The sequence below is a fragment of the Chanos chanos genome, chromosome 2, assembly GCF_902362185.1.
Source record: "Chanos chanos chromosome 2, fChaCha1.1, whole genome shotgun sequence".
Classification (NCBI taxonomy): domain Eukaryota; kingdom Metazoa; phylum Chordata; class Actinopteri; order Gonorynchiformes; family Chanidae; genus Chanos; species Chanos chanos.
The window spans coordinates 19,087,415-19,110,683 of record NC_044496.1 but is presented as its reverse complement, the minus strand read 5'-3'; the positions used below and the strand labels follow the sequence as shown (position 1 = coordinate 19,110,683).

Genomic DNA, 23,269 nt, shown 5'->3' with positions numbered 1-23,269 from the left:
CTACTCCTGTGTTGAGAATGCTAGTGTAGTTGTTAATATTAAAGCACCCAGAGTGCATTTTGTCTACCTGACAAAAGAAGTTATGTAAAACGCATAATAATGTTGCCTTTGTCACTGGAAAGATGTTTTTTGTGTTATGGTTTTATATTTATCTAGGCAATTTTAAGTTACGGTCTGATTATTTTTTATTGTATACAGATATATATAAGACTATATAGCACTAAGGAAAAATAAAACAATCAGGAAAATGCATTTATTTCATGAGTAATTCTGAAATAATATTTTGCGCAGGGAGACCAATTAAAGTCCCAGAGTGAAGCAGTGGCACCAGACAAAATATTTGGCAACTGATGAATTTTCAAAAGTCAATTATGGCAGATAGTATGCCTATTAAATTAATATGTAATTATTTTTTTTAGAATTTAGTGCATCACAAAGGGAAAAGAATTGAGTGACAGATGCAGTAATGACCACTGAACTCACAGAAGCAAACAGGGTAAAGTCATTCTTTTATTTCAGCATCCTTTACTTCCTCAGTTCAGTTTCACCACTAAAATAACATGCCACTCACAATGGTTTACCAAGACTTTTTCTTTTCTTTTTTTTTTTTTTTAGACTTCCCATATCAGGTGTTACCTCTGATTTTCATCTTTCAAAACTGAACTCTGCTGGAACAAATAATAGCATTGTAATATGAGTCATGAATACTGGTCCCTTATTTGAGCCAGATGTTCACAGGTGTTGTACAGCTGCACACGTGCAGTTTTTTTTACTTACCAACAAACGGTGGTGAGGTTATGAAACAACATTCAAAAGCTTACTTGTGGCTTAAACCACTATGCAACAAAAATCTATATTCAAAAAGATATTTTACACTTTCTTTATGAACTATGCAGATTGTGTGGAAGAATATGGATATACTTATACAAGATCACACATCTCAGGCAATTAATGTCAGCCAGCCTCTGGTCCTAAGCATAATACCTGGCATAAGGGATCTTATAGGACTAATTTGTGGCACTTGACCTCCCCAGTACACATGATTGGTGGGAACCAAGGATGTCTTTTTTTTTTTTGTGTAAAATGTTCACAAATAATGGGCATGTTAAAAATATGAATCAATGCAAACCTGAATTTACTTTGCTTAAATTTAATAGAATGTTCTGTAAAACATACTGCTATTTATTTTCATCTAATTGTTTCGTGAGATGTAAGTCATCTAGTCATTGATCAGGTAATTAGCTATGCGTATATAAAAAGGTCATTTGACTCATGTCAATCCACTGGTCAGGAACAGCTGAAATTTAGCTTAAATGTGTTGTTGAGCTGTTTTATTTAAAGACATGGAATAAGTTGAAATGTTCTGGCCCTTGCATTATGCTTTAGTGGTAACAGTGTTATGATGCCAGTGGTATGCGTTACTGTGTGACCTTTTCTGCGTCGAGAGAAATTGACAATTGTCGTTGTCTGTTTCTGCTTATAAATAACTCTATGAAACTTGGACAGGTGTTGGAGACTGCAGTAGGATAACATTGCATGTCAGGAAATACGTCTTAGAACTGAACATATGAGCCTGTGTTCTACTTTTATTATATGCTTGCCCAAGTTTCATTCTAATTAACCTAAGAATAGGGACCCTATTGTTTATTGCCTTTTTGTCAGTCTTTCAAGATGCTCTCTTGATCATGTTTACAGAAATGTCCAAAAAGAAAAAGGCCAAAATGAAAAAAAAAGAAGGCTTAAGAGAAGTGTATTGGAATAACACTGTATTTATCACATTTCCTGAGTGGTCCTTTTGGGTAACCATTCTCTGTTACTGGATTAACAGATGTAAAGACCATGCAAAAGGATTAGAATGTGGAATAAAATCTGACTTTGACTTGTGGTTGTTTGGCTCTCTGTCAGTAACACTGTGCTCAGCTTTCTCACTCTTACAATGAACCTTCTATTCTTCACGACACCCAGACAGAGGCATTAAACAGTCAAACACCTCTACACAATGTGGGCTTGTCCAAGACCAACTGAAGGCTATGAGCAGAGCAGACTGAAAACAGATGTTACTACATTATACGTCAGCCACAGACAATGCATCAGACTTCAGTCAGGTCAGTTAATGGACAAAAAAAAAAAAAAAATGACAGGCATAAAAAGTTCATATTTGGCCCACTAGCAAATTTGCCACGTATTTCTTATAGATCAGAGGGCTCTCTGATTATCGTAACTGGTGTTTAAACCGTTTTGATGAAACATGCATTTCCATTTTTGTTGATATCACCTTGCTATATAACTAAAATGGAGGAGGTTTTTGTTTGCTAAATAGTGACAAAAAAGCAGTCAAGCCAATGTGGTAATATTATATATATTATATTGTGTTTACTTAACAAACATGATAAATGCAATGTTTCCAAGAAGTTAGCTGTAACAATAAAAATACAATATCTTTGTGTCCTTACATAGAATTAAAACAGCAAAACGAAAAACAAAACAGCCCTAAGTAGTTCACAGAGAGGTACAAATATACAGTACAAATCTATTTTATTCAAAAGGGTACAAATAAAACCGCAACAAAATATAGTTATTAATGCTTTGTAAAGTTCAGGTAGGTGTAGGGTATTCTAAGGGAGCACTTTGGGTAGACAACTCTAAGGCTTCTCAAAAGAATTAATACATATTGGTACGGCCATACAATATTAAAACTCACTATACAAAGTTTATACAACCTGGATTATACTTGAGGATTGAATATTACATATACATCATTGCATATATTTTGCAGATTTTATGCATTAAAAAAAATGTTGTCTCTTTTAAATGTGTCACATGTCACATAAAAAGCAGTGTCACTTAGTGCCAAAAAGTACAATGTCAAATTTGAGGGTACATAATTACTTCTTTAAAACTTTAAACCGCTGTAACTAAATCTGGCCTGCAATATCATGTTCAGTCTGGATTTAGCCTGACAAAAACACAACATAACATGTAGACTTCATAAAGTCTCTGTTGAAATTATTAAACAAAATTTTTAAATGATAATACAACCAATACAAATGTCACTGATTCCAGAAGTCGAACAATCATCCTTAACCCAAATGTACAACCACCTCTACTGCAGAGTGCAGAGAAACAGCACAAAGAAAAAAAAAGAAAAAAGAACATAAAAAAAAAATAAAAAGACACCACACACAACTTGTCACTTCCAATGACCTGCTCTCGTGCTTCACTCTCAAGGACCAATCAGAATGGGAAGGAAACTTCCTTCTTTTTAGTAGCACTGTCAGTACATCACATCATTAACAGTGTAAGGGTTACTATTTGTCTTTACTTCACTTAAAATAAATAACTCAAACATTCAATCTAAATGGAATGTAAAGCGTAATGTATTCACCACAGCAACAGAGGAGCCTGTCAAAATACCATCATATAATCAGTGAGTTTCATTTACTACCGAGTTGTTCATGTGGTAATAAAGTGTCGACAAAACACCCTGGCAATATGCCAAATGATAACAAATCCAAAAACTAAGAGCAACATCAACAGCCACTCAGAAAGGCATGCTACTACTTATAAAATGCAGGGGCTACCAATAGAAACTATCGGCTCAACATGAAATTCTACGACCTTGTAAAGTGAGAAATGGGTGAGTCAGTTGTAAGCATCACACACGTTTAAGGCATTATCAACAAGCTTTACAGTATACAAAACATACTATCTTTATATCTACACAAACATACACGTGACTGTTGAATGATTGTTTAAACATTTTTATATATGATTCAATATTAGAGAAATCATCAATAACCAACAGTTAGTTTTCAACACTATGAGTGAGGGAAAATAAGTGCAACACAATTGTCGTTAGTATATATATATTTATATATATAAAAAAAAGAAATCAAATATCAGGGGCCTATATTCAGTGATCAGACGAATTATGCCATTTTAAATTAAATGTTCCAATGTTCTTTCCTTACAAGCAGGTCAAAGCCTGGAGTGGCACTGCTTCTAACAGCACACAGAGAGCAATAATTGGACAGGTCAGTTCCCTGATGTACCTGTGGAGGGCGCTGTGCGACATGTACACGCCTGATGTTAAGTAACAGGGCAACATGAGGTGACTATACGGGGGGGCAATGCACTGTTTAGGATGCTCTGCCCATAAGACGAAGCCTGATATGCAGGGTGTGATATGTCAAACGACAGAACAGTAGGTCATATGTGACACAGTGAACATCAAAGAAAGTGAATCATAGCAGTAGCGAATGAGAGCAGACCAGAGGAATCACACACACATACACACAGGTAGGACAGTGGGAAGGCACAAACATAGCTTTTCAAGCTCTTCTCCTTAACAGTGCACAAGATTGAAGCTCAGTCCTTTCACAAAACACGTACAGTCTCTAATCCATCTCCCGCACACAGTAAACTGAACTGGAGATGGATAGGAGAGTGTTTCGGGTGGAGATGGCTGGTAAGGCAGTGCATTAGAGAAGACATATAGAGCAGCTCACCTCGTGAAACGCTCCAACATACAGTAACAGAGCAACATACACATCTCTACACAAGCTAAGTCAGGTGACAATGTAGTGACATAACCTGGACGTATGGTCAGCCACCAATAAACCATATGAACTGCAACAGAGTACATGAAATGCGATTGATTCCTACTGGCAACAATAACTTGGGTTTCATACACACACACACACACACTTACATACAAAAAGAAAAAAAACAAATTTAAAAGGGTACAGTTGGGGTAAGTAAAGTAGCGCTACATCACTGTACTCTGTACTCACTCGCACGCACAAAAAAAAAAAGGTTCTTGGTGGACATACTGATAAGATTTTACGCAAGAGAGTTTACTGCATAGCACATGCAAGGACTGACTTGTTATCATTCAGGTAAGCTGTGTAAGGGTATTGCTTATTAAAACCGTGTCATACGCATTATTCAAAAAGAAATACATCTTTTAAAATGTTCCACTGTGTACAATGACCTCACAATTTCACTGCACAACACTGTATAATATTTGGTCACATCTCAAATCATCTCTACTCTTTGTTAAGTTTAAAGAAAATCCTGTTTAAACTGTGAACTGCTGCCTGTCCAGCCCAGCTGTAACTTACTGCTTTTGGATACGAACCCACCCCTGACTGACATTCTACACTGAGGAAAAGACTGTGGCTAGTGTCCTCAGTGAACTTTGAATTCTAGAGGCTTGTACTCCGCAGAAATGTTCTACAAAAAGAGGCAAGAGCACAAACTATATTTGGGAGAAAGTATAAATAGCACAAAAGTGGGACTATGTCAAATTGCAGATAATGTCTCCACACACACACACACATCACTATGTACCACCTCAAGACAGGAGGAAAAAACTCTCTGAAACGTAGGATCACTTTGGAAAATGCAGACAGATATGCAAATACTAAGTACATTTGGAAACCAATACATAGAACTGATACTTAAACTCAACTGACAATCGTAAAGAAACATATACCGTTCTTATTGGACACAAAAGATAGATAAACATGGGAAACAGTGAATGACAATGCAGAGCAAGCATGACATTTCTGCGCTTATAGAATGCTATTTAAAGTGAGGTAAAAGGTCTCCTCACTCTGCATTTACAGATTAGTGGTGTGAGTTAATGCTACTTGCAACACACAATCACATCATTGGTCAAGTACGAGAGCTACAAAAATGTGAGGCCTTTCATGACATTATAGTCTATTCTAAAAACCTTTCTTCTTTTTAACACTTTGTTTGAAAGTGAGAAAGCCAAAGTCATTATAAATTGAACCTGGAAAGATTATGACATATTGTCAATGCCAAGACAACCTGACAAGCACACAAATACCAGAGGTAATTTGACATTAGAAACAAGACAATAGTGAGACTTAATGTTCCTTGTCTGAGATGGATCTATATTCTATGGCACCGTGGCCGAAAAAGGGACACATGAGAAATGGAAAAAAGTGATTTGCACTACGTAATAATGGGAATGTCAAAATCTTTTTTTTTTTTTTTTTTTTGGAATGGAAATTCAAATAAAATGTGATTTGTTTTTTTTTTAAAAGGTGATCTAATTGCACTTTGTCAATTTCATCCATTTAAAAGTTCTTCAGTAACTAAATCAGTGTATGAAAAGTGAAACTGCAGCATTTTTCTGTTGGCTAATTTGTAAACAATGTCAACCATGCCTGTCAGTTTCTAACCTTCCAAAAAAAACATTTTTTAAGACAGTTACTTAAAAACTACACAAATTTCCCTTCATAAAAACAAAAAAAAAACCCCAAAAAATAAAAAATTGGATTCCCATTCCAAGGTCAGTGTGAACCAACTGCAAACTTACCAATGTGCAATACAAGACAGTTTTCAACATCATTCAGACTAATATTGCAAGGACAAGAAGGAACCCTACACAATACACCGACTAAAACAAAACTGCTAAAACCTCAGCAAAGATTTTGGAATAAGCTTCTCTTGTAGGTGTGCTTGGAAAGAAAATAAGTGGGGGTCTCTGGTAAACCATCAAGTAAAAATCCACCTTACCACAAAGATCCATTATCAAAACAAAAAATATGTTACTTTAAGAGGTCAGCCACATGCTTTGATTGCAAATCTATTTGAACTCTATGAATGTTGGTTGAACAAAAAAGTCAAAACTGTGCATAACCTTTGAAAAGCAGGAAGGTTACAGAGTTCTTGGCTGTCCATACAGACCACGGCTGTTGTACATATACAAATTATAGTGTAAAGAATAAAATCCCCATAAAAGCTGTGTGGTGAAAATAAACCCAGCCTTGTGCTCTGATAGACATATTGCTTTGATTTTAGTAACTGAGCAGGGATTAAATGAACTAAAAAAAGTGGTCATTCTAGGCCACTGAACACTGTAGTTTGCAGGGATGGGGACACTTCTATTAAAATGAGCAGATTTGTATGTGTTTCCATGACACCGGTCAAGCTGCTTGCAGCAAGAACTTATGTCACGTTTGGTCTTGGCTTCGTTAGCAGGGACAACTTTGGTGGACACTGGACGTCGCCTCCAGGACAAAAGAAATGATAAGAGTAACCAGTCAACAGTCGAGGGGACACCCTCCAGGCTTCAGAGTGCTGCAAACAGAAGACTTTCTCTCAGGCAGGTTCTAATGAGAGACACAGGTGATCCCTCTAGTGTGAGGATGAGCTATCACTTTGATACTGGAATGCAGATTCTGAACATAACGCCAAAACAAAAAAGGATTTAACAAAAAAAACAAAAAAAAAAAAGTGGCACAGGTCAAGCATGATACTGTGGAAAGTGTAAACTCAGGTGTGACAACAACAGAGGTGTGTGTTTATTTTAAGATTATTTCTAAAAAAGATTGTTTATTGATTGTTGGACTGATCGATTGAGAGAGAAGTCACGCAACTGTTCTGCAACTCCAAACTAGAGCAAAGCTCTCTTCAGCAGAGCCACCCAGAAAAGACACAAAAAAAGGGTAAAATGAAGGGACAGGAGAAGTATACGTCTCTTGCCAGAGATGTGAAGTAAAACAATATTAGCAAGTAACTATTTCTTAGCCAAGGCAAATACTTGCTAGACTAAGAGATAAGTTTTTCTCAAAAATTACACAGAGAGCATTAAAGTGTCTTTTTGGTAGCAGTATCTAAACAATCTGTCTTGGGAAAAGGGTTATTTGAGGTCAGATGAAAAAAAAAAGTATGATTACTACACCAGCTCTCTTATCAACACCCCTTGAATAACATAGCAGACTAACTGGATCAAAGACTTGCGAGACAGCTCTATGAAAATGATGACTGCCAAATAAAGTGATATTTTATCTGTGGGACTCAAGGCTTTGGTAGATGATTTACCAGCTGAAGCTGCCCTCTCAAATGTTCACTCTGGCCATCTGTAACAACCATAAACTGGCACTAACTCGCCCAAGTGCTCTCCTCAAAAGAAACGTGAAAAGAAAGAACAGGGGTGTGATTTTCTAATGTGTGCAAAATCTCAAACATTCTGAGGCTACATTCCCTCTTTCTCTCTCTTTCTCTCTCTCTCTCACTTACTCTCATATATCTTGTCTGTTTCTGACACATTGCTCCCTTGGACAATCACTGGCTGCTGTGTCTGCTGCCATGACTGCTGCTACTTCCCAGCATTAGAGCGACCCTCAATGGATAGCTTGACCTCCTGAGGGATAAAGGAGCGTGAAGAGCCCGCCGTGGCTGCCGAGGCTCGGCTCCCATCCTCACTCTTGATGGCGTATCTTTGGAAGCCAGGGGCAGACCAGCGTCTTTGAGATGTGCCCAACGAAGAACTTGCTCCTCCCATCCCTGACCGAGATTGACCCTCCGTGTGCAAATAATAACTGCTCTGGCTCCGAGTATGTTCTGCTGAAGTTCTGTTTGGTCTGGGTGGCACATCACCGTGCCCTGTGGCCACAAGTTGCATGGGTTCCTCCTTGTCTCCCCTTTCTCTGTCCCTATCCCTCTCCCTGTGAATGCGGTCCATCTTGAAGTGGCCCTGTGGCCGTGAGTGCTGAGGCGCCGGTGGCCCCATAGGTTGGGATATGGCCCCAGAAGTGGAGTTGGCTTTGGTAGAAGTCCTGGCTTGTACCTGGTGCTGTTGCTGTTGTTGTTGCTGCTGTTGTATTTTCTGCTGCGGCTGCCCTTGCTGTTGCAGTGTAATGGACACACAGACATCTCCTACCTGCAAGTGGTGGCACGTGAGTCCATATAGTTGGGCTGAACGTTCAGGGCTGCAGGAGGACCAGCCCTGACCAAAGACAAAGAAAGGGTGCTCTGGAGGTACGTCTATGGTCACCTTGCTCTGCTGCTCCCCAACAGTGAAGTGCAAGGCGACTAGACCAGGCCGCTGGTGGCTCGCCCGGATGTCAACCACCATACTCGAATCGATTTTCAAGCCGCCACTCACCTCCGCACTTCGCACAAAGTCCTGAGTCTGCAAGTCCTCCACACGCTTCAGCTCTCCGGTTGCAAGTTGGATAATGGCTCCCTTCATGAAGTGTGAGGGGCCAGAGGCAGCAGGAGCCATCGGCACTGCTGGTAGCACAGCTGGCGTTGCTGGGACACCAGCCTGTTGAGAGGGCTGATGACTCTGCTGGGGTGCCAGCTCAACCACTGCCCGCTCTGGGAGGCACACTGAGGCTGCAGCATCTGAGGCTTTGGAGTATGAAGTAGGAGAGGCCATGGTTGCTGCACTGGCAGCATCATTAGGTTGACTTGGATAATGTTGCACTTGCTGCTGTTGGTGTTGGTAGTCCAGGGGCACAAGAACAGGCTGCCCGTTGGCCAGGATCACTGCATGATGGCCTGACTGCACCGTCTGTTGAGGGGGTTGAGCCCTGGACTCCATAGGCCCAAGCGAATGTGACACAAACGCTGCTCTGTTCTCTCCATGAGCCTCCCTATCCCTTTGGGAACCCTGAGACAGATTCAGGGGACCATGGGGCGCATCTTTACGACTCCCACTAACACTGTGGACTGGTGAGGCAAGACGTCCAACCACTTGCTGAACCTTAAAAGAAACAAGAACTGCATAAGTATGTGGGAGAAACTGTACCTAAAGACCAGAATGAAATGCAACAAACCATTAAGAGAGAATTTGCTTTAATATAAAACAGAGGAGATGTTGTCACAACTTCTGCCAAGCCAAATATAACTGACGCCACATCTACTTCTATGAACTTGTGTTTCCAAACCCCTACAATTTGATTTTCAGCTGATTTACTGGGTAAATTCAAAAAGTCCTCTCTTAATTTTCCCAGAAGAATTAGTTTGACCAGAGATTGCTCAATGACAAATACACATCCATGGTAAAGCTGATAAAGGAAGGAAGTGGAGTAGAACTTGGTGTAACTGGTGCTGAGCAAAAGAATTTTCAATTTAGCAGTCTAGCATTGCATGTGAAATCCAGTTACTGTAACAGCACTGCTGTTCTTGACAGTCTATTAATAATTTACTCATCAATATAAACATTTACCAAACTTTCCCTTAACAGCCACATTCTGGGGTGACAGTGATAAACCTAGTTTTGATTACACTTAAACAGTGAACGCACTTGATGGCTCACAATTAACTTTCAACTGTACATAATCTATGCGATATGTCTACGTGTTTTATATCCACAATGATAAAAGCTTTACGTGGAATGAGCCTTTGGTACAATAACTGAAATTACAATCAACATAAAATGGAAAGGATTTATGGTAAAGGTACGACATGCGGAGCTGACAGATTGCTGGCATGCTACAAGGCAGGGGCCTCTTACTTCCAAGTCTGTGTCAGGGGTGCTGCGCTGTCCTGGAGAGACTCTTCCATCCTGCCTCCGATTCCTCAGGCTCCTGTCCTGCTGGGTCTCCAGTGTAGCTGCTCCAGGCGCTGTCTGTAGCACACGTGTATTTCTAGCCATATAAATGGCATCCTGCAGGGGTTCCCTGCCACCCTGTTCCCTCTCCCCACCGTTCACTTCCCTCTCCTGCTCTAGTGAGCCACTATGGGGAGTTGCCCTGGCACCACCAGACGGGTGATAGTACACAGGCACACCTCTGGGGCTGAGTTCTGCAGCAGGTAACATTCCAACCGTTCCAAGTTGCTGCTGTGCTGCAGCCTGCTCAGATGGCAGGACTATTGGGACTCCAGCAGGCGCAGCCACTTTGGCATAAGCATGAGCTGACACCTGGGGCTGAGGGGGAGAAGAGACCACACCCTCCTGAATGACTGATGGGTAAGGGACCAAATGAGAGACTGGGTGTGGCTGGGGGATGGCAGATTGTGGTGATATCAAGGGACTGGGAACAAAACCAGGTGGAACAGCATAGGGAACTGCTGCGTAAGGTGAACTAATAAACTGCAAAGATGAATGGGGGATCTGGGCATAGCCAACCGGCGGATAGGGGATGCCTGTGTGTTGAAGCAGAGGTGAGGGAACCGTATACGCAGGAGAAATGTGGCTCAGCACTGGGTGCAAGCTAGTGGGCGAGTAAGTGACAGAGGGCACGGCTACTTTATAGAGCATGCTGTACTGGTCAACCGGAAGCCCCTGCAGACTATCAGAGCCCTCTATGTAACGTAGGCCCGATTGAGCGCGCATCCATTCGCTACTGTTGCCTCCTCCCTGAGGTTCGCCGCCTGCTCCAGGGCTCTGTGTCGATGGGGCTTCCTCTCCGCCGCCAGCACCGCCCCCTCCTCCTCCAACCCCACTACCCCCTGTGCTGCTGCTGCTGCTAATGTTGTTGACTGGAAGGTCCCGCTTCTTTGGAGGGAGGCACTCCTGGTTGCGTTCATGTGCTGGCTTCATGGTGGTCTGGACTGGTTAAAGGTGTTGTTACTGAGAGGTAAAAGGAGCAGGGCCTGTCACCCAGGGAATCAGCGCCACTGGAATCAGCTCTGAGAACCTCCTACTGACCTCATCCATAATCTCACCTACATATACAAAACAGGAATAGTGATCAGTAAGCATTGTGATATTTCCTTGGATTTAAGCAATGTACTTTAAACCCACTTTAGCAAACCACAGTAATAAGTCAATCTATTCCTACTCCAACTGTAGCATCTACTTGAGTACCACTGTATATCAAACAGACGGTGTAAACTGATTTGAGATTTGCATAAGATAAATCCTGGGAATAAAAGCTGCAACTTCACTGCAACCAATCAAGCTCTGTTAAAGTTTAAAAAAAAAGAAAAGAAAAAAAGCATAAACTACAGAAGCTATCTAGAGATATGATGAGTGATGCAACTGGCTTATCTATATGTGTGAAAGGTTAATTGCATCATAAAAATGGCATAATTAACTTTCTACAGAACTGCTTTCAATTCCACCCTAGTTGCTGGCACATTGCTAGATAAGGGCTATGGCCTGGTTTGGCCTACACTTTTTGCCACTGTTCTGACTTTGCATGGACTGCTCAGCCCCTTACACACTACTCATAGTAGGATTCAGCTTTTCAGATTTGTTTGAGAAAAGTGTACATACTGTAGCATACACCAGTTTCTATAGTGATCTAGCTATTTTCATAACGTCTATAATTACAATGGCTAATTTATGGATTGCGAGGAGCCACTCGTCCTAAAGTCAGAGGAAAAGCTGTATAATGCGATTAAACAATGACTTCAGGAAGACGCAAACAATTTTCTTTAAGAATTTGTATAATCGATCATAAGTTCATACCGTATATGGGGCAAGGCTCCCTGGCTTTATCCATTCCAGAGTGTTCTCCAGGTACCCTTCCTCTGACTCGCTAATGTATTCATATACATTAAGCTAATAACGAATTTAATCTTATTTACAAAGCAAAAAAAAAAAAAAAAAGATCTTTAAACATTCCACATGGTTTGGGTAGTGCCTTTTTGACAGTGTCAGCACAGGACAAGGGGCTTTAAGGTGTGAAAAGGATTCAACGAACATTCATTTTCAACTTAAAATTCCTAATATTTTAGGAATATAGACAAAAGGACAAGTCAAATAAATGCAACATATAAAATAAGGATCACATATGTGATGTTTGTGAGGCCATGTTAGAGAGCTGTAGCCTTAACAAAGTAACAACATTAAAATTATACAAAACAACTCAAAACATCTTTCTCTCAACATAACTGTACTGTCCTGTAACACGGGCCTCTGTGATTATTCTTCAGCGACTGAGATGAACAGCGACTTGAAAACAGAAAACACGGATTTTCAGTCCTCTCCAATGTTCGAAATACACAAACACTGCCAGCGGTGATACAATTCATCAAAAATATTTAAGATTTTGTTAACAAAAATACCACTAGTCCGACTCAGATTGTGTTGTGCAACGATCAAAGGGTAAATAATAAAGCAAGGTGATATCTTGCACTACCGATTCGTAAAAAAAAGGAGAAATGCCCATATGAAACTTCTATTCAAAGATCACAGTAGACAACGCTAAGATAAAAATCTAATAAGCCTTTATCAAATATGTCAACATTATGATGAGCAGTTTCTGTCAGCCTGTCAGTGTGTAACTTCTTATGATTGCCGATAGCAATACAAAAATGGAACAGAAAATTAGTTATTAACTATGTGCATTTAATGAAAATGACAGAATGGCTGTGGGCATTACTGTAGACTATCATCAGTAAATTAAGTATTCTGCTCCTCTTCAATGAGTCACGGTAATAGTTACGATATCAAAAATGCATTCAGTTTGATTCAAGATCTATTATCAACTGAAACACAAGCTCGTTTTATTTACAAACACAAACTATTATTTTTAATCACAAACCTTGATTTTTTCCTAGCATTACAAGCTAGTTAGCAAGCTAACGCTAAATAAGAAGGCCATTACACTTGCTTACTAGCAACACTGCAAAACAACAGACAGATAACACCACCACCTTTAGAGCATGGTGATATATGGTCCATTTCATAAAACTGGATCAAACATTTCCAACAGAACACTCTGAGCACTGCCCGAACGCTGTTAGCAACAAGCAGGCTAAGCACCGCCATAATTTGTGGTTTAAGTGGACACTAGGTGCTTATGCTAGATAGCCACCCGCTGCTAGCAAGCTAATCGCATCTTAACAAACTGGATAAACACATCATTTTCACACATAACGATCAACGTTCTTTACAAATACTTACTTGCGCATGTCATGATGTAACCCCTGTTTCTTCTTTAGGTTATTAGCGAGTTAAAATAATGAATCAATGATCAAATCAGGGCTGATGATTTCTGCCCATTACAGTGAGAGGCCAGCAGACGAAACCCCAGTGGCGCTTCTGGATGACGTCAAGTTGGGGAGATTTGATTTCCTGGGTAAATTATTGATTGCTGAAATTGTGGCATGTCCGATTTGTACTGTGTCCTTAAACAGTGAAATTACTGTCAAACAGATATATTTATGTTAAAAATGTTAAACGTACACCTTTACTATTAATTCGGTGTTTCATGCACAACGTCCGCTATAATGTTCATTTGTCCTCTTTTCTTTTTTCCCTTTCTTCCTCTCTCTCGCACTCTCTTTAATTTCGGTCTTATAAATAAATAAATAAATAAATAAATAAATAAATAAATAGATAAATAAATTACAGTTACCTTTCTATTTATTGTCAAACTGCGATTGCTGCAGTTCAACGCTCATAGACATGTCCCTCCCCCTTCGCGTCTCAAATAAGACCACGAAAAAAAATTCTTCCGTTTAAGACAGACTGCTTCAGTTTTATGTTGTACACCATATTCATATCTAAGGAGAGACCAGGCAATATACACCCAGACGTTTAGCAGTCAAGCAAAACGCAACAGGGTCTCTGTGTCATACTAGAGATACACCAGACTACTTCATTAAACACATTGAAGTGAAAGTTTAAGACGCTGGAACAGATTTTCAAAGCCTCTTTAACCCTCTTCCACTGCATAATAGTTCTGTTATCTTTTCGAATGTCACAAACCCTCCAAAACATTATTAAAAGGTCATATCCAATGCTTCTATGATTGCCAGGTGTGTGATACGTATGAAGTGCAAGCAAGAAACTTACTTGGAGTAGAGCCTTTATATAGCTTTTTCCATGTAGAAAAAAATTAGGTTTACACTGAAAGGGTCAGTCATAATAGCAATGGCAACATTTCACCTTTGTTCTGCGGAGTCAATAAATTGTTCCTTCTTCCATACTACACGGATAAATGAAATACCAAAAATGGTATCTTCATGAACAACTTTTTAATTATAATGTCATCCTCTCCTTTTTCTTTTTTTCCTTCTTCTTTCTACGCAGGGCTTTGTACACTGATGTTTTGTTATATTAAATTAATTCATCAGTCATGTACTAAAGCTTTAGAGCTTGTCTACGCATTTCCCAAATTAGCTGAAGTTTGCTGTGATCCTGAATGAAATTAGGGGCAAAAGCTGTAATCGTACAGTTGCAGCAACAACGAAGAACAACCAAACTAACAACCAAAACCGATATTTCCATAACACAGTAACAAATTCCAAAGCAGTCACAACGGAATAGTAATCGTGTGCTTATTCCTGGACAATTATCCCCACTGAAAAAAAGGCTGGTGCAATGTGAGCAGTGTCAATATGATACGTATTTCAGCTTCATTCAAAGATTCCTAAACTCTTATTGAGCTCGATCAAATCTGGAAACCTTGTCGGACACGTCCATGCGACTCCATGCAGATTACACATTGTAAAATGGTCTCTAAACAATTTCAAAAACAATCTGGACCAAGTATACATGGCACGTCATGTGTACCTGTACATGTAGGCCTACAGTAACCCCTCTATGCAGTGTGTACATTGCTACCATTAAAATATACCGTATACAAACATAGAATTATGTACACGAATATTAAGCTTTATATGGAGCGCTGAATATTACTACTGTTGACATATACCACATAAAACATAGTATTGCGCGGAACTTGTTAGATGTGAGCGCAAACATGCGTTTTAATCTCGCGAGATTTAAACATGCGCGTTGTAAAGCAGGCTCTGTCGTAAATCCGTACTATAGTTCCAGCGATTCAAGCAAACACAGTGGATTGGTTCTTCTTAGATTGGGTGTGAGAACCTGAGTTGTGTATAGGTTGGGAAGGTGATTGAGCTTGATTATATTAGGTGAAACTTACGTGGAACGGAGGCAAATAATTGAACAAATATAAACATGTCCGCGACGGACTCTAAATCTACTCAGGATATGACTGTTGTGGTGAGTAACCTTTGCTAACTGCTCCCCAAAACGACCAGCTAGCATGCGGTGTGGTGAAATAGTGGTCGCACGAGTTGTCTCATAGCGAACCGGTTACTACTGTTGCAGTGCCAGTAGCGTATGATAATGAACGTAGCTAACGTGTTGTGTTGCTAGGTCGATAGTGAAAATACATCTCAGAATGATCAATCAAATTGTGGACTAGGCGTAACTGTGTTCCGACGGCACTGAGTTGTTTTGAAAAGTGATAATTTGAAAATAATATTATTTATCACTGGGTTAGGCCATTCTCAAACTAGCTTTCTCCGAACTAGCTCTACATCAGCTTAAAATGGTGTACAGTTGAAAGTGAAGGGTTATATTCAAGTCGACAGCAATTAAAGCATGCTGAGCTTGGGAGTGATATATCTAATACACACTGAGTTTTCAGCGGAGTGTACAGATTGATTTGTACGTGTATGTGCGTTGGAGTTTGTGTAACACCTCTGAACTAACTTGGATCGCTTAAAATGCTCGTTGTTTCCATGGTTTCCGATACTCCCGCGCGCAGGAGCATGTTCAGCAGCTGTTTTTAGCGCTCATCCGCGGCGAGGAGCAACCTTAACGCCTACAAAGTTCAGAAGATGCTTTTGTGCCTGTGGATATGAGCCTGTCCATCCGTGTACTCACAAGAAATATTTAGACCATCGTGTTCTATGCTATCATGGTCATGCTTACTTGGCACAAGATTTTGAGTTTTAATCATTGTGTTTCCTTCAAGGTGCAGTCCCTGTTGCAGCAGATTCAAGACAAGTTCCAGACCATGTCAGACCAGATTATTGGGAGAAATATCCTGCTTCCACTATTTACAGCTTAGTACATTTAATGTAAATAACTTTCAAAACTGTAAATAATGCAAATAAATGTATCATCCAAAAGTGAATTATAATTTTAATCACTGATGGACCTCTATGTGATGAAACTTACTTGGATTCTGTAGTAACAGTCTTGTTTGAAGGTATATAATGCCTGCAATATTAAGTCACACATTTGCATTGTTTGCATATTCACAGACTGGAATGCTGACATTATCTGCTTAATATTGGACATTTTAAAAGGGAAAATATATACTTTATTGAAGCAATTTTATAAAAAGACTTATAGAACAGAATTAGATACATTATATCATCTTATTTGGAGCAGCCGCCTTTTTATCTTTACTCGCAACATTAATAGTAATGGATATGTGACAGATTTGCCTCATATATGTTCTGTTAACTGTGACAGTTGCTTTACAACAGTTTATTTCTTCAGCTATATGGTTCATACAAAATGCATGGTAGCGAATGTATGCAGAGTGTGACAGTACTGTGTATGCTTTGCGAACACCTTCATATTTTTGAAGGTAAAAACCCAAAGAACTCCACTGTGTTGGAGTTTAAAATTTCTGATAGGAAAAATACTTATTACCTAACCACATGTGTTTATGTACAAAGGCACCTCTAAATTCCTTCTCTTTTGTTTAATTTCTCTTCCTTTTTCTCATTCCATACAGACAGTGGAATACAGTTGCTTATACTAGGAGATTCCAAGCATTCTGTGCATCTCAACTCATATTTGTTGGAATCACTGTAACATAAGGTTAATCTCCTTGCAGGTCTTTATATAACCATTACCCTTACTTCTGACCCTTCTGGCTGCATGACGTGTGAGCTCTTTGTTGGGTATTGATATTTCCCTGTGTCTTGGATATAACTATAACTATTGCAGACTCTTTCTGGTCTTAATCCTCTGTCGCCAGTTGTTTATTAATGTCTTAATTGCATTATGTGCAGTGTTTTTCATTCCTAAATGATTCCAAGCCTTCAGCATCTTTATTCAGACCAGCATTGACAAATATACCTGCTTCAGCTCCTCAACAGACAGTTATGTCTTAGATTAATCAGGGTTACTAGTTCTGAACAACAACAAAAAAAATAGCCTATTCAGGACATTGACAATTACTGGTCCATGGTTTTGTCACCAGAGAAATCACTGACATACAAATGAACTGTTGTGGTAAGACTGTTATAACTGTTTCATGATGTAGTATGTTCCTGAAGATTGGTCTGTGCTGACTTATGTATTATGATTATGTTAATACATTACAAGACCTTGTGTTATGTAAATGTTATGCTAATTCTTCCTTAATCACAACACTTGATGAGATGAGTACACGGATCGATGACTTGGAGAAGAACATTGCTGATGTCATGACTCAGGCTGGTGTGGAAGACCTAGAAGGAGAAAACAAGATCACAGATGCTCAGGGTACAGCATGAAGGTGATTATGCTACCAATTCAGATATGTCTTTAACTGAAAACTTTGACTGCAAAATTATAGAATTATCTTTAAAGGTTTATACAAAACAGTAACTAATCACTATTGTTTTATGTTGGATTTGTCGGTTTGAATTTGATATTGATTACTAGTTTTGATTTGTTCTCCTAGAATTTACAAGTAACCCAAGTTACACAGTGAAGAAGAAAGTATCCTTTCAGTGGGCATTTGTTTTGTGGCTGTTTGTGGGAATGTGAATGTGAAGCATGTTTTATAACTTGACCTTATTCTAAGTGACACAAGAACTAAGTAATGCTCATGCCACTATTTAGTGTCACTGTCTTGCCAACCAGATTTCAATGCCGTATATTCTGTTATTAAAGTGCTTTCATATATAAAAGGCCCAGTTCACTGTTCCCTTTTTACAAGTTAACATAGAGAAGTTTAAGAGTGACTTTGACCAGTGAAGTAAACAACATGAAAAAAAACTTTTTACTTAGCAAATAAGGGATGATTCGTACTTATACTTTGTTATGAGCTGATTCAGCCAGTTTCTGTCCCCTATGTATCCCTTGAGGCACTGTCACCAGAATTTGAGTGTCAGAATTGGATACTCAAGTTGAGTTATTCCTCTTATCATTTCTGCAATATAGCCTAATGGTTTAAAACATATTGAAACACTTGAGAAAAATTAATCTATTTTCTGCTCTCGTCCTCTCAGTGTTGGTTGGGGAAGCCAAGATTTGAAGATAAGTTATATCAAAATTTATTGTATTTTCAGAAGGAGTGTTAATTTCTACACACTATGAAACGAATAGTCGAGGAGCAGGATTAGAATCAGGCGTGGTAGTTAGATGCTGATTTTCAGGCCTGGCCAATAATGTATGATTGTTGGTATAATGAACATTGAAATCTCATTGGGCTTAAAAGGAAAATTATGGTTATGTGATGACCTGATAACTAAATAGATTTGTTGAACCTTTAATAGTGATGGATGATTTGATGTTTTTTTTTTTTAAAGTCTAAGGGTTAAAAAAGACAAACTGTAAACCTGTCAAATAGGTGTTGGATTGTGAAATGTAAGCAACAAAAATATTGGTATTTATTGGTCTACTGAGCTAATTAATGAGAAAAGTTCCGTATTTGGAAGTTTAAAGTGTTATGATGTTATAATGGACTCATTTGTGGTAAAATGGACCTCCCTTCAAAAACTGAAAAAGATGTGTCTGAACAAATGGATGGTTATGAAATATTAATCAAATTTTGCATCATATGATTTGGTACAACCATGGATTCATGAAGCAGGTTTTATTTGTTTTTTTAGAACAACCTTTGAGAAAACCAAGCATGATCGTGACAAATTTTTGTTTCTACACTAGCTGGAAAAAACCCCACTTTTACTTAAATGAAGCTGAATGAAACTGATCTCAGACCAGATTAGGAAGTCAAAATAGAGGACAAAGGTTCAAATTAAAGTCAAAGGTTGTTGGGCTCCTAAATGCCCCATATCTGTGCTTTGCAGAAATGTCACTGTTAAAAGGGGAAAAAGACTTCCCTAGAGCTTTTCAGGCACTTGGGCAATGAGGGAGCATGGTCCCATTTGTCAAGAAGCAAAATAATCATAACTGTTTACAACGTACTGCAGGGACCCGATTTCCACCTACGCAACTGGAACATCCAGGACTTTCCAGAGGGCATGGAAGTATGCCAACATTAAGCTTGAAGCAGTAGATGGTCTTTTGCTGGTTGACATGGTTATTAAGACCAAACCCATAGACACCGAGAAATTCTTATACATAGACTCGTGTTGACTGGATCCCATGTAGAGGTGAAGATTTATACAGCAGGCAGCTTGCTCATCTGTAGTTGATAGTGTGTTGACCCATTTTTTACATGGTGTCAGTGTTGAAAATGTGGCAGATTTCTTTTTGGCCTCCCCCTGTCTGGCCTGTGCACTGTGATGCAGTAAGCAGGGGTGGTAAACTCACCAGAGATTAATCCAGTGCCAGCCGCGGGGCTCTGTGAAAGGGAAGGGGAAGGAAGAAACGATGGACAGTGTCTTGCTGGTGAGATAATAATTGAGAATAGCAGTGTGTCAGCAGAAGCTCAGCAGCAGAAAGACAGACGAGCCTAGCAAGGTCAATTCTGTTCCGCATCAAAATTAGCCAAAGCTATAATATGGAACAGGGAAGTGTTGCATGGCTTTAGTCCCAAAGGGGCTCATGCCTGGTCCACCATGCTGAATACCCAGCTCTAACATGCTGAATACCCAGCTCTAACATGATGATGATTCTCTTGTCACTCCAGATTGCTGCCTAAACTAAAACGAAACGTAAACTAGAAAAGGCAGCAGTATGAGGTCATTTCATTCAGGCTGTAGATGTTGAAGCGTTTCAAAAGAAAACATCAAATAGGTGCATCTGAACTTAAATTTTAAGTGCCATAAATTCTTTTTGACAGATCGTTTCATTTCATACTAAACTAGGAAGTGCAGAGTTTGCTAGGACTATACTGACACCAAAAGCTTGTTTTTTCATATAAGTCCTATTTTCTTTTTAAATGATAAACAATGTAAAGAGCAATTAAAATGAAACGTGTATTTCTTTTGTAGAACCGCATTTGATATAATCTGTTTTATCTGCTGAGCATTCTTTCTGACAGTGGCTTAGTATTGACATGTGAAACTAAAAGAATGTTAAGTCTTCATTTCACTGACAGTCAGGTCCAGCTGTCATCTAGACTACTTAATATCTGCCATGCAACAGGTTTCATTGCTCAGGGCACATCTCACAGGTGCACCATTCCTTAACTACTTCATATCTTTAAGTTGGACCATTTGGTGCTCTTATGTTCATAAGAGTGTTTGTTTCCACTTCTCCTCTTTAAAATATGCAAAACTCATTGCTCTCATGTAACAGTGTTGAATTCTTGATTATGAAATTAGAGGTATTTTCCTGCTGATAAATTGTGTTTCTGTGTAAACATGACTTGCCCACTAGGGAATGTTCCTCTGTATGTAGAAGTGTTAGTGATGTCAATTTGTTCTTTTCCTTGCTGATTACAATAAATGGTATTCATTCACTTATTTATCTCAACACCTTTTCAGTTTATGTGCTGCTGTAGAGTTCATAAGGGGACAGGTTTTTAAAACATAATGGAAACTAATTTGGGGTTTACATGATAACAATCATCCTCTCATATTTAACTTCTCTCTTCAGAGTTAAAATGGCTCTCAGTAGGAATTTGACACAGTGTACATGGGGTAATTAAAAGGTCAAATGATGTAATACATAATTCAATTTTCATTTTGTCTTACAAAATTTATGTTTCTGAGATTGCAGTGGTATTCAAGATTAAATCATTTAAATAGATGATTTAAAAGGCAGCGCATGTTTGAACAGTATGACAGTGTGATAATGAAATTAAGGGATACATTTTCTCCTACTCTTACTCTGTGGATGGATGAAATGAATCACAAAGATGAATGGATTGTTTTTGGACACTGCAATGGACTGGCGACCCGTCCAGGGTGTTTCCCCGCCTTTCGCCCAGTGAATGCTGGGATAGGCTCCAGCACCCCCCATGACCCTAATTAGGATAAGCGGCTTTGAAAATGAGTGTTTTTGGGCACTGCTTAGTGCAGACCGTGACGGAATATAGAATCATCTTACACCGAAAATGATATATCAAATCTCTGCTTGTTTTAGAACTGTTCACCTACCTACTGTTATAATACCTTATTTTACAATACAGTTTTATACATGATTGGAGACCACTTACTGTGAAGCCGTATCAGACTGTAAATGACCTTTCTCACAGCATTAGTGGTTAAATTCTGTAGTGAGACATTTTTTTTTATTCATCATTTTATTTGGTGTAGATAGGGAGAATTTCAAGCTGATGTATACAGATGTATACTCAGCACTTACACTTAGGAATGAACCCAACAAATTTGTCTTCACTGTGTTTCCCCTACATGTCATCTTTTTTCTCCTGTCTGATCATTCTGAGTCGTTCAACTTTCAATGAGTCAAGATATTAAAGAAATTAAGCCTACTGAACAAATGTGAAGTAAATCACGAGGTACACTGAATCCACTTGGTGGAGCCATTTCTCTTTAATGATGTGAAATAAATGTAATATACTGAAAATGAAATTTACTAGATTTGTATAAGGTACTGAGAAACTGCACAATGGAGACAACACACAAAAATTATTCTCTGCACACCGCATGAGACATCAGTGCTCAATAATATCATCAGAAGGGGATTTATATTCATCAGGTTTGACATTTGTTCAGAACCAACAATCGCTAAAATGAACATTTAATTTCCTTTTTAGGTAAGAAAAAGACTGAAGGAATTGAATTTTCTGTCTCTTGTCCATAGTATTAACACACCCCAGTCCCTACATATGTTTCTCAGTTGCTGGTGTAACTGGAGACATATGGTTCCTCTTGGACTGTAGCCTGAATCATCCCACTTTTTCCCAATTTGCATAAAAATGCTCAACAAGAGTGATCTGGTTTTACATTTCAAAGGTGTAACCATTTTTTTTAAAACTATTTAAACTATACACTTACAATACACTCAATTATGCACTAGTGGTTATGCAGTGTGTGAAGAGAGGGCTTCCCTCAGCCAGACTTTTGCTCTTTTTGACCATGTTCTTTACCCCCAGTGGTACTCTTTTTTTTTTTTAAGTACACAAGGAATATCACCCACAGAGACAATGAAAAAATGCCATTGGAGAGAGAAGGACAGGTTCAGAGGAGAGGATTTAAATTCAGCTATATTTGACTGCCTGTGTATTAATATAAAACAGCTACATGAAGCAACACCCCTATTGCTCTCATTATTATCATCCTCAACATATAGGCTATGTCCTCCAGTCAGCTGTCTTGTGTTACATTTTTTTGTATTACATTTTTTGAATTGCTATACTTTTCATGGTACCTCTGAGTACTTATAAATCAATCACATTTGACATTCACTTGCCTGCTATCAGAAATCACTATTCATGTCCTACACCAATTCAATTCACCTGCCAACTTCTTCACTATCAGAGCTACTGTTTCTATGGTAATGTTACATGTTTCATATCAGTCATGTGTTCCATATAGCCCCAACATATTTACCTCATCTTATGTATCACACATGATATAAGCTAACAAAGTCCATAGTTAGACTGCACATTCTGGCACAGGTCCAGTACATATGTGTGTAAGCATGTCTCACACTCATAAAACGGCAAAACAACACAGATATTGTATCACT

The 23,269-nt window shown here is 38.9% G+C and overlaps 2 protein-coding genes across 2 annotated transcripts; one reads left to right on the top strand and one right to left on the bottom strand.

Moving 5' to 3' along the window:
- Positions 1 to 7,800: 7,800 nt before the first annotated feature.
- atxn1l (ataxin 1-like) lies at positions 7,801 to 13,749 on the bottom strand. The gene is made up of 3 exons (XM_030765744.1): positions 13,625 to 13,749; positions 10,283 to 11,436; positions 7,801 to 9,529 (listed from the first exon to the last, which is right to left on the bottom strand). Exons 2-3 carry the CDS (start codon positions 11,309 to 11,311, stop codon positions 8,138 to 8,140), a joined length of 2,421 nt encoding a protein of 806 aa, XP_030621604.1. The 5' UTR covers positions 11,312 to 11,436; positions 13,625 to 13,749; the 3' UTR covers positions 7,801 to 8,137.
- A 1,764-nt stretch (positions 13,750 to 15,513) lies between these two features.
- On the top strand, positions 15,514 to 21,074 carry hsbp1a (heat shock factor binding protein 1a). Its single transcript, XM_030766407.1, has 4 exons — positions 15,514 to 15,694; positions 16,455 to 16,521; positions 17,873 to 17,996; positions 18,165 to 21,074. Exons 1-3 carry the CDS (start codon positions 15,650 to 15,652, stop codon positions 17,992 to 17,994), a joined length of 234 nt encoding a protein of 77 aa, XP_030622267.1. The 5' UTR covers positions 15,514 to 15,649; the 3' UTR covers positions 17,995 to 17,996; positions 18,165 to 21,074.
- Positions 21,075 to 23,269: the final 2,195 nt, after the last annotated feature.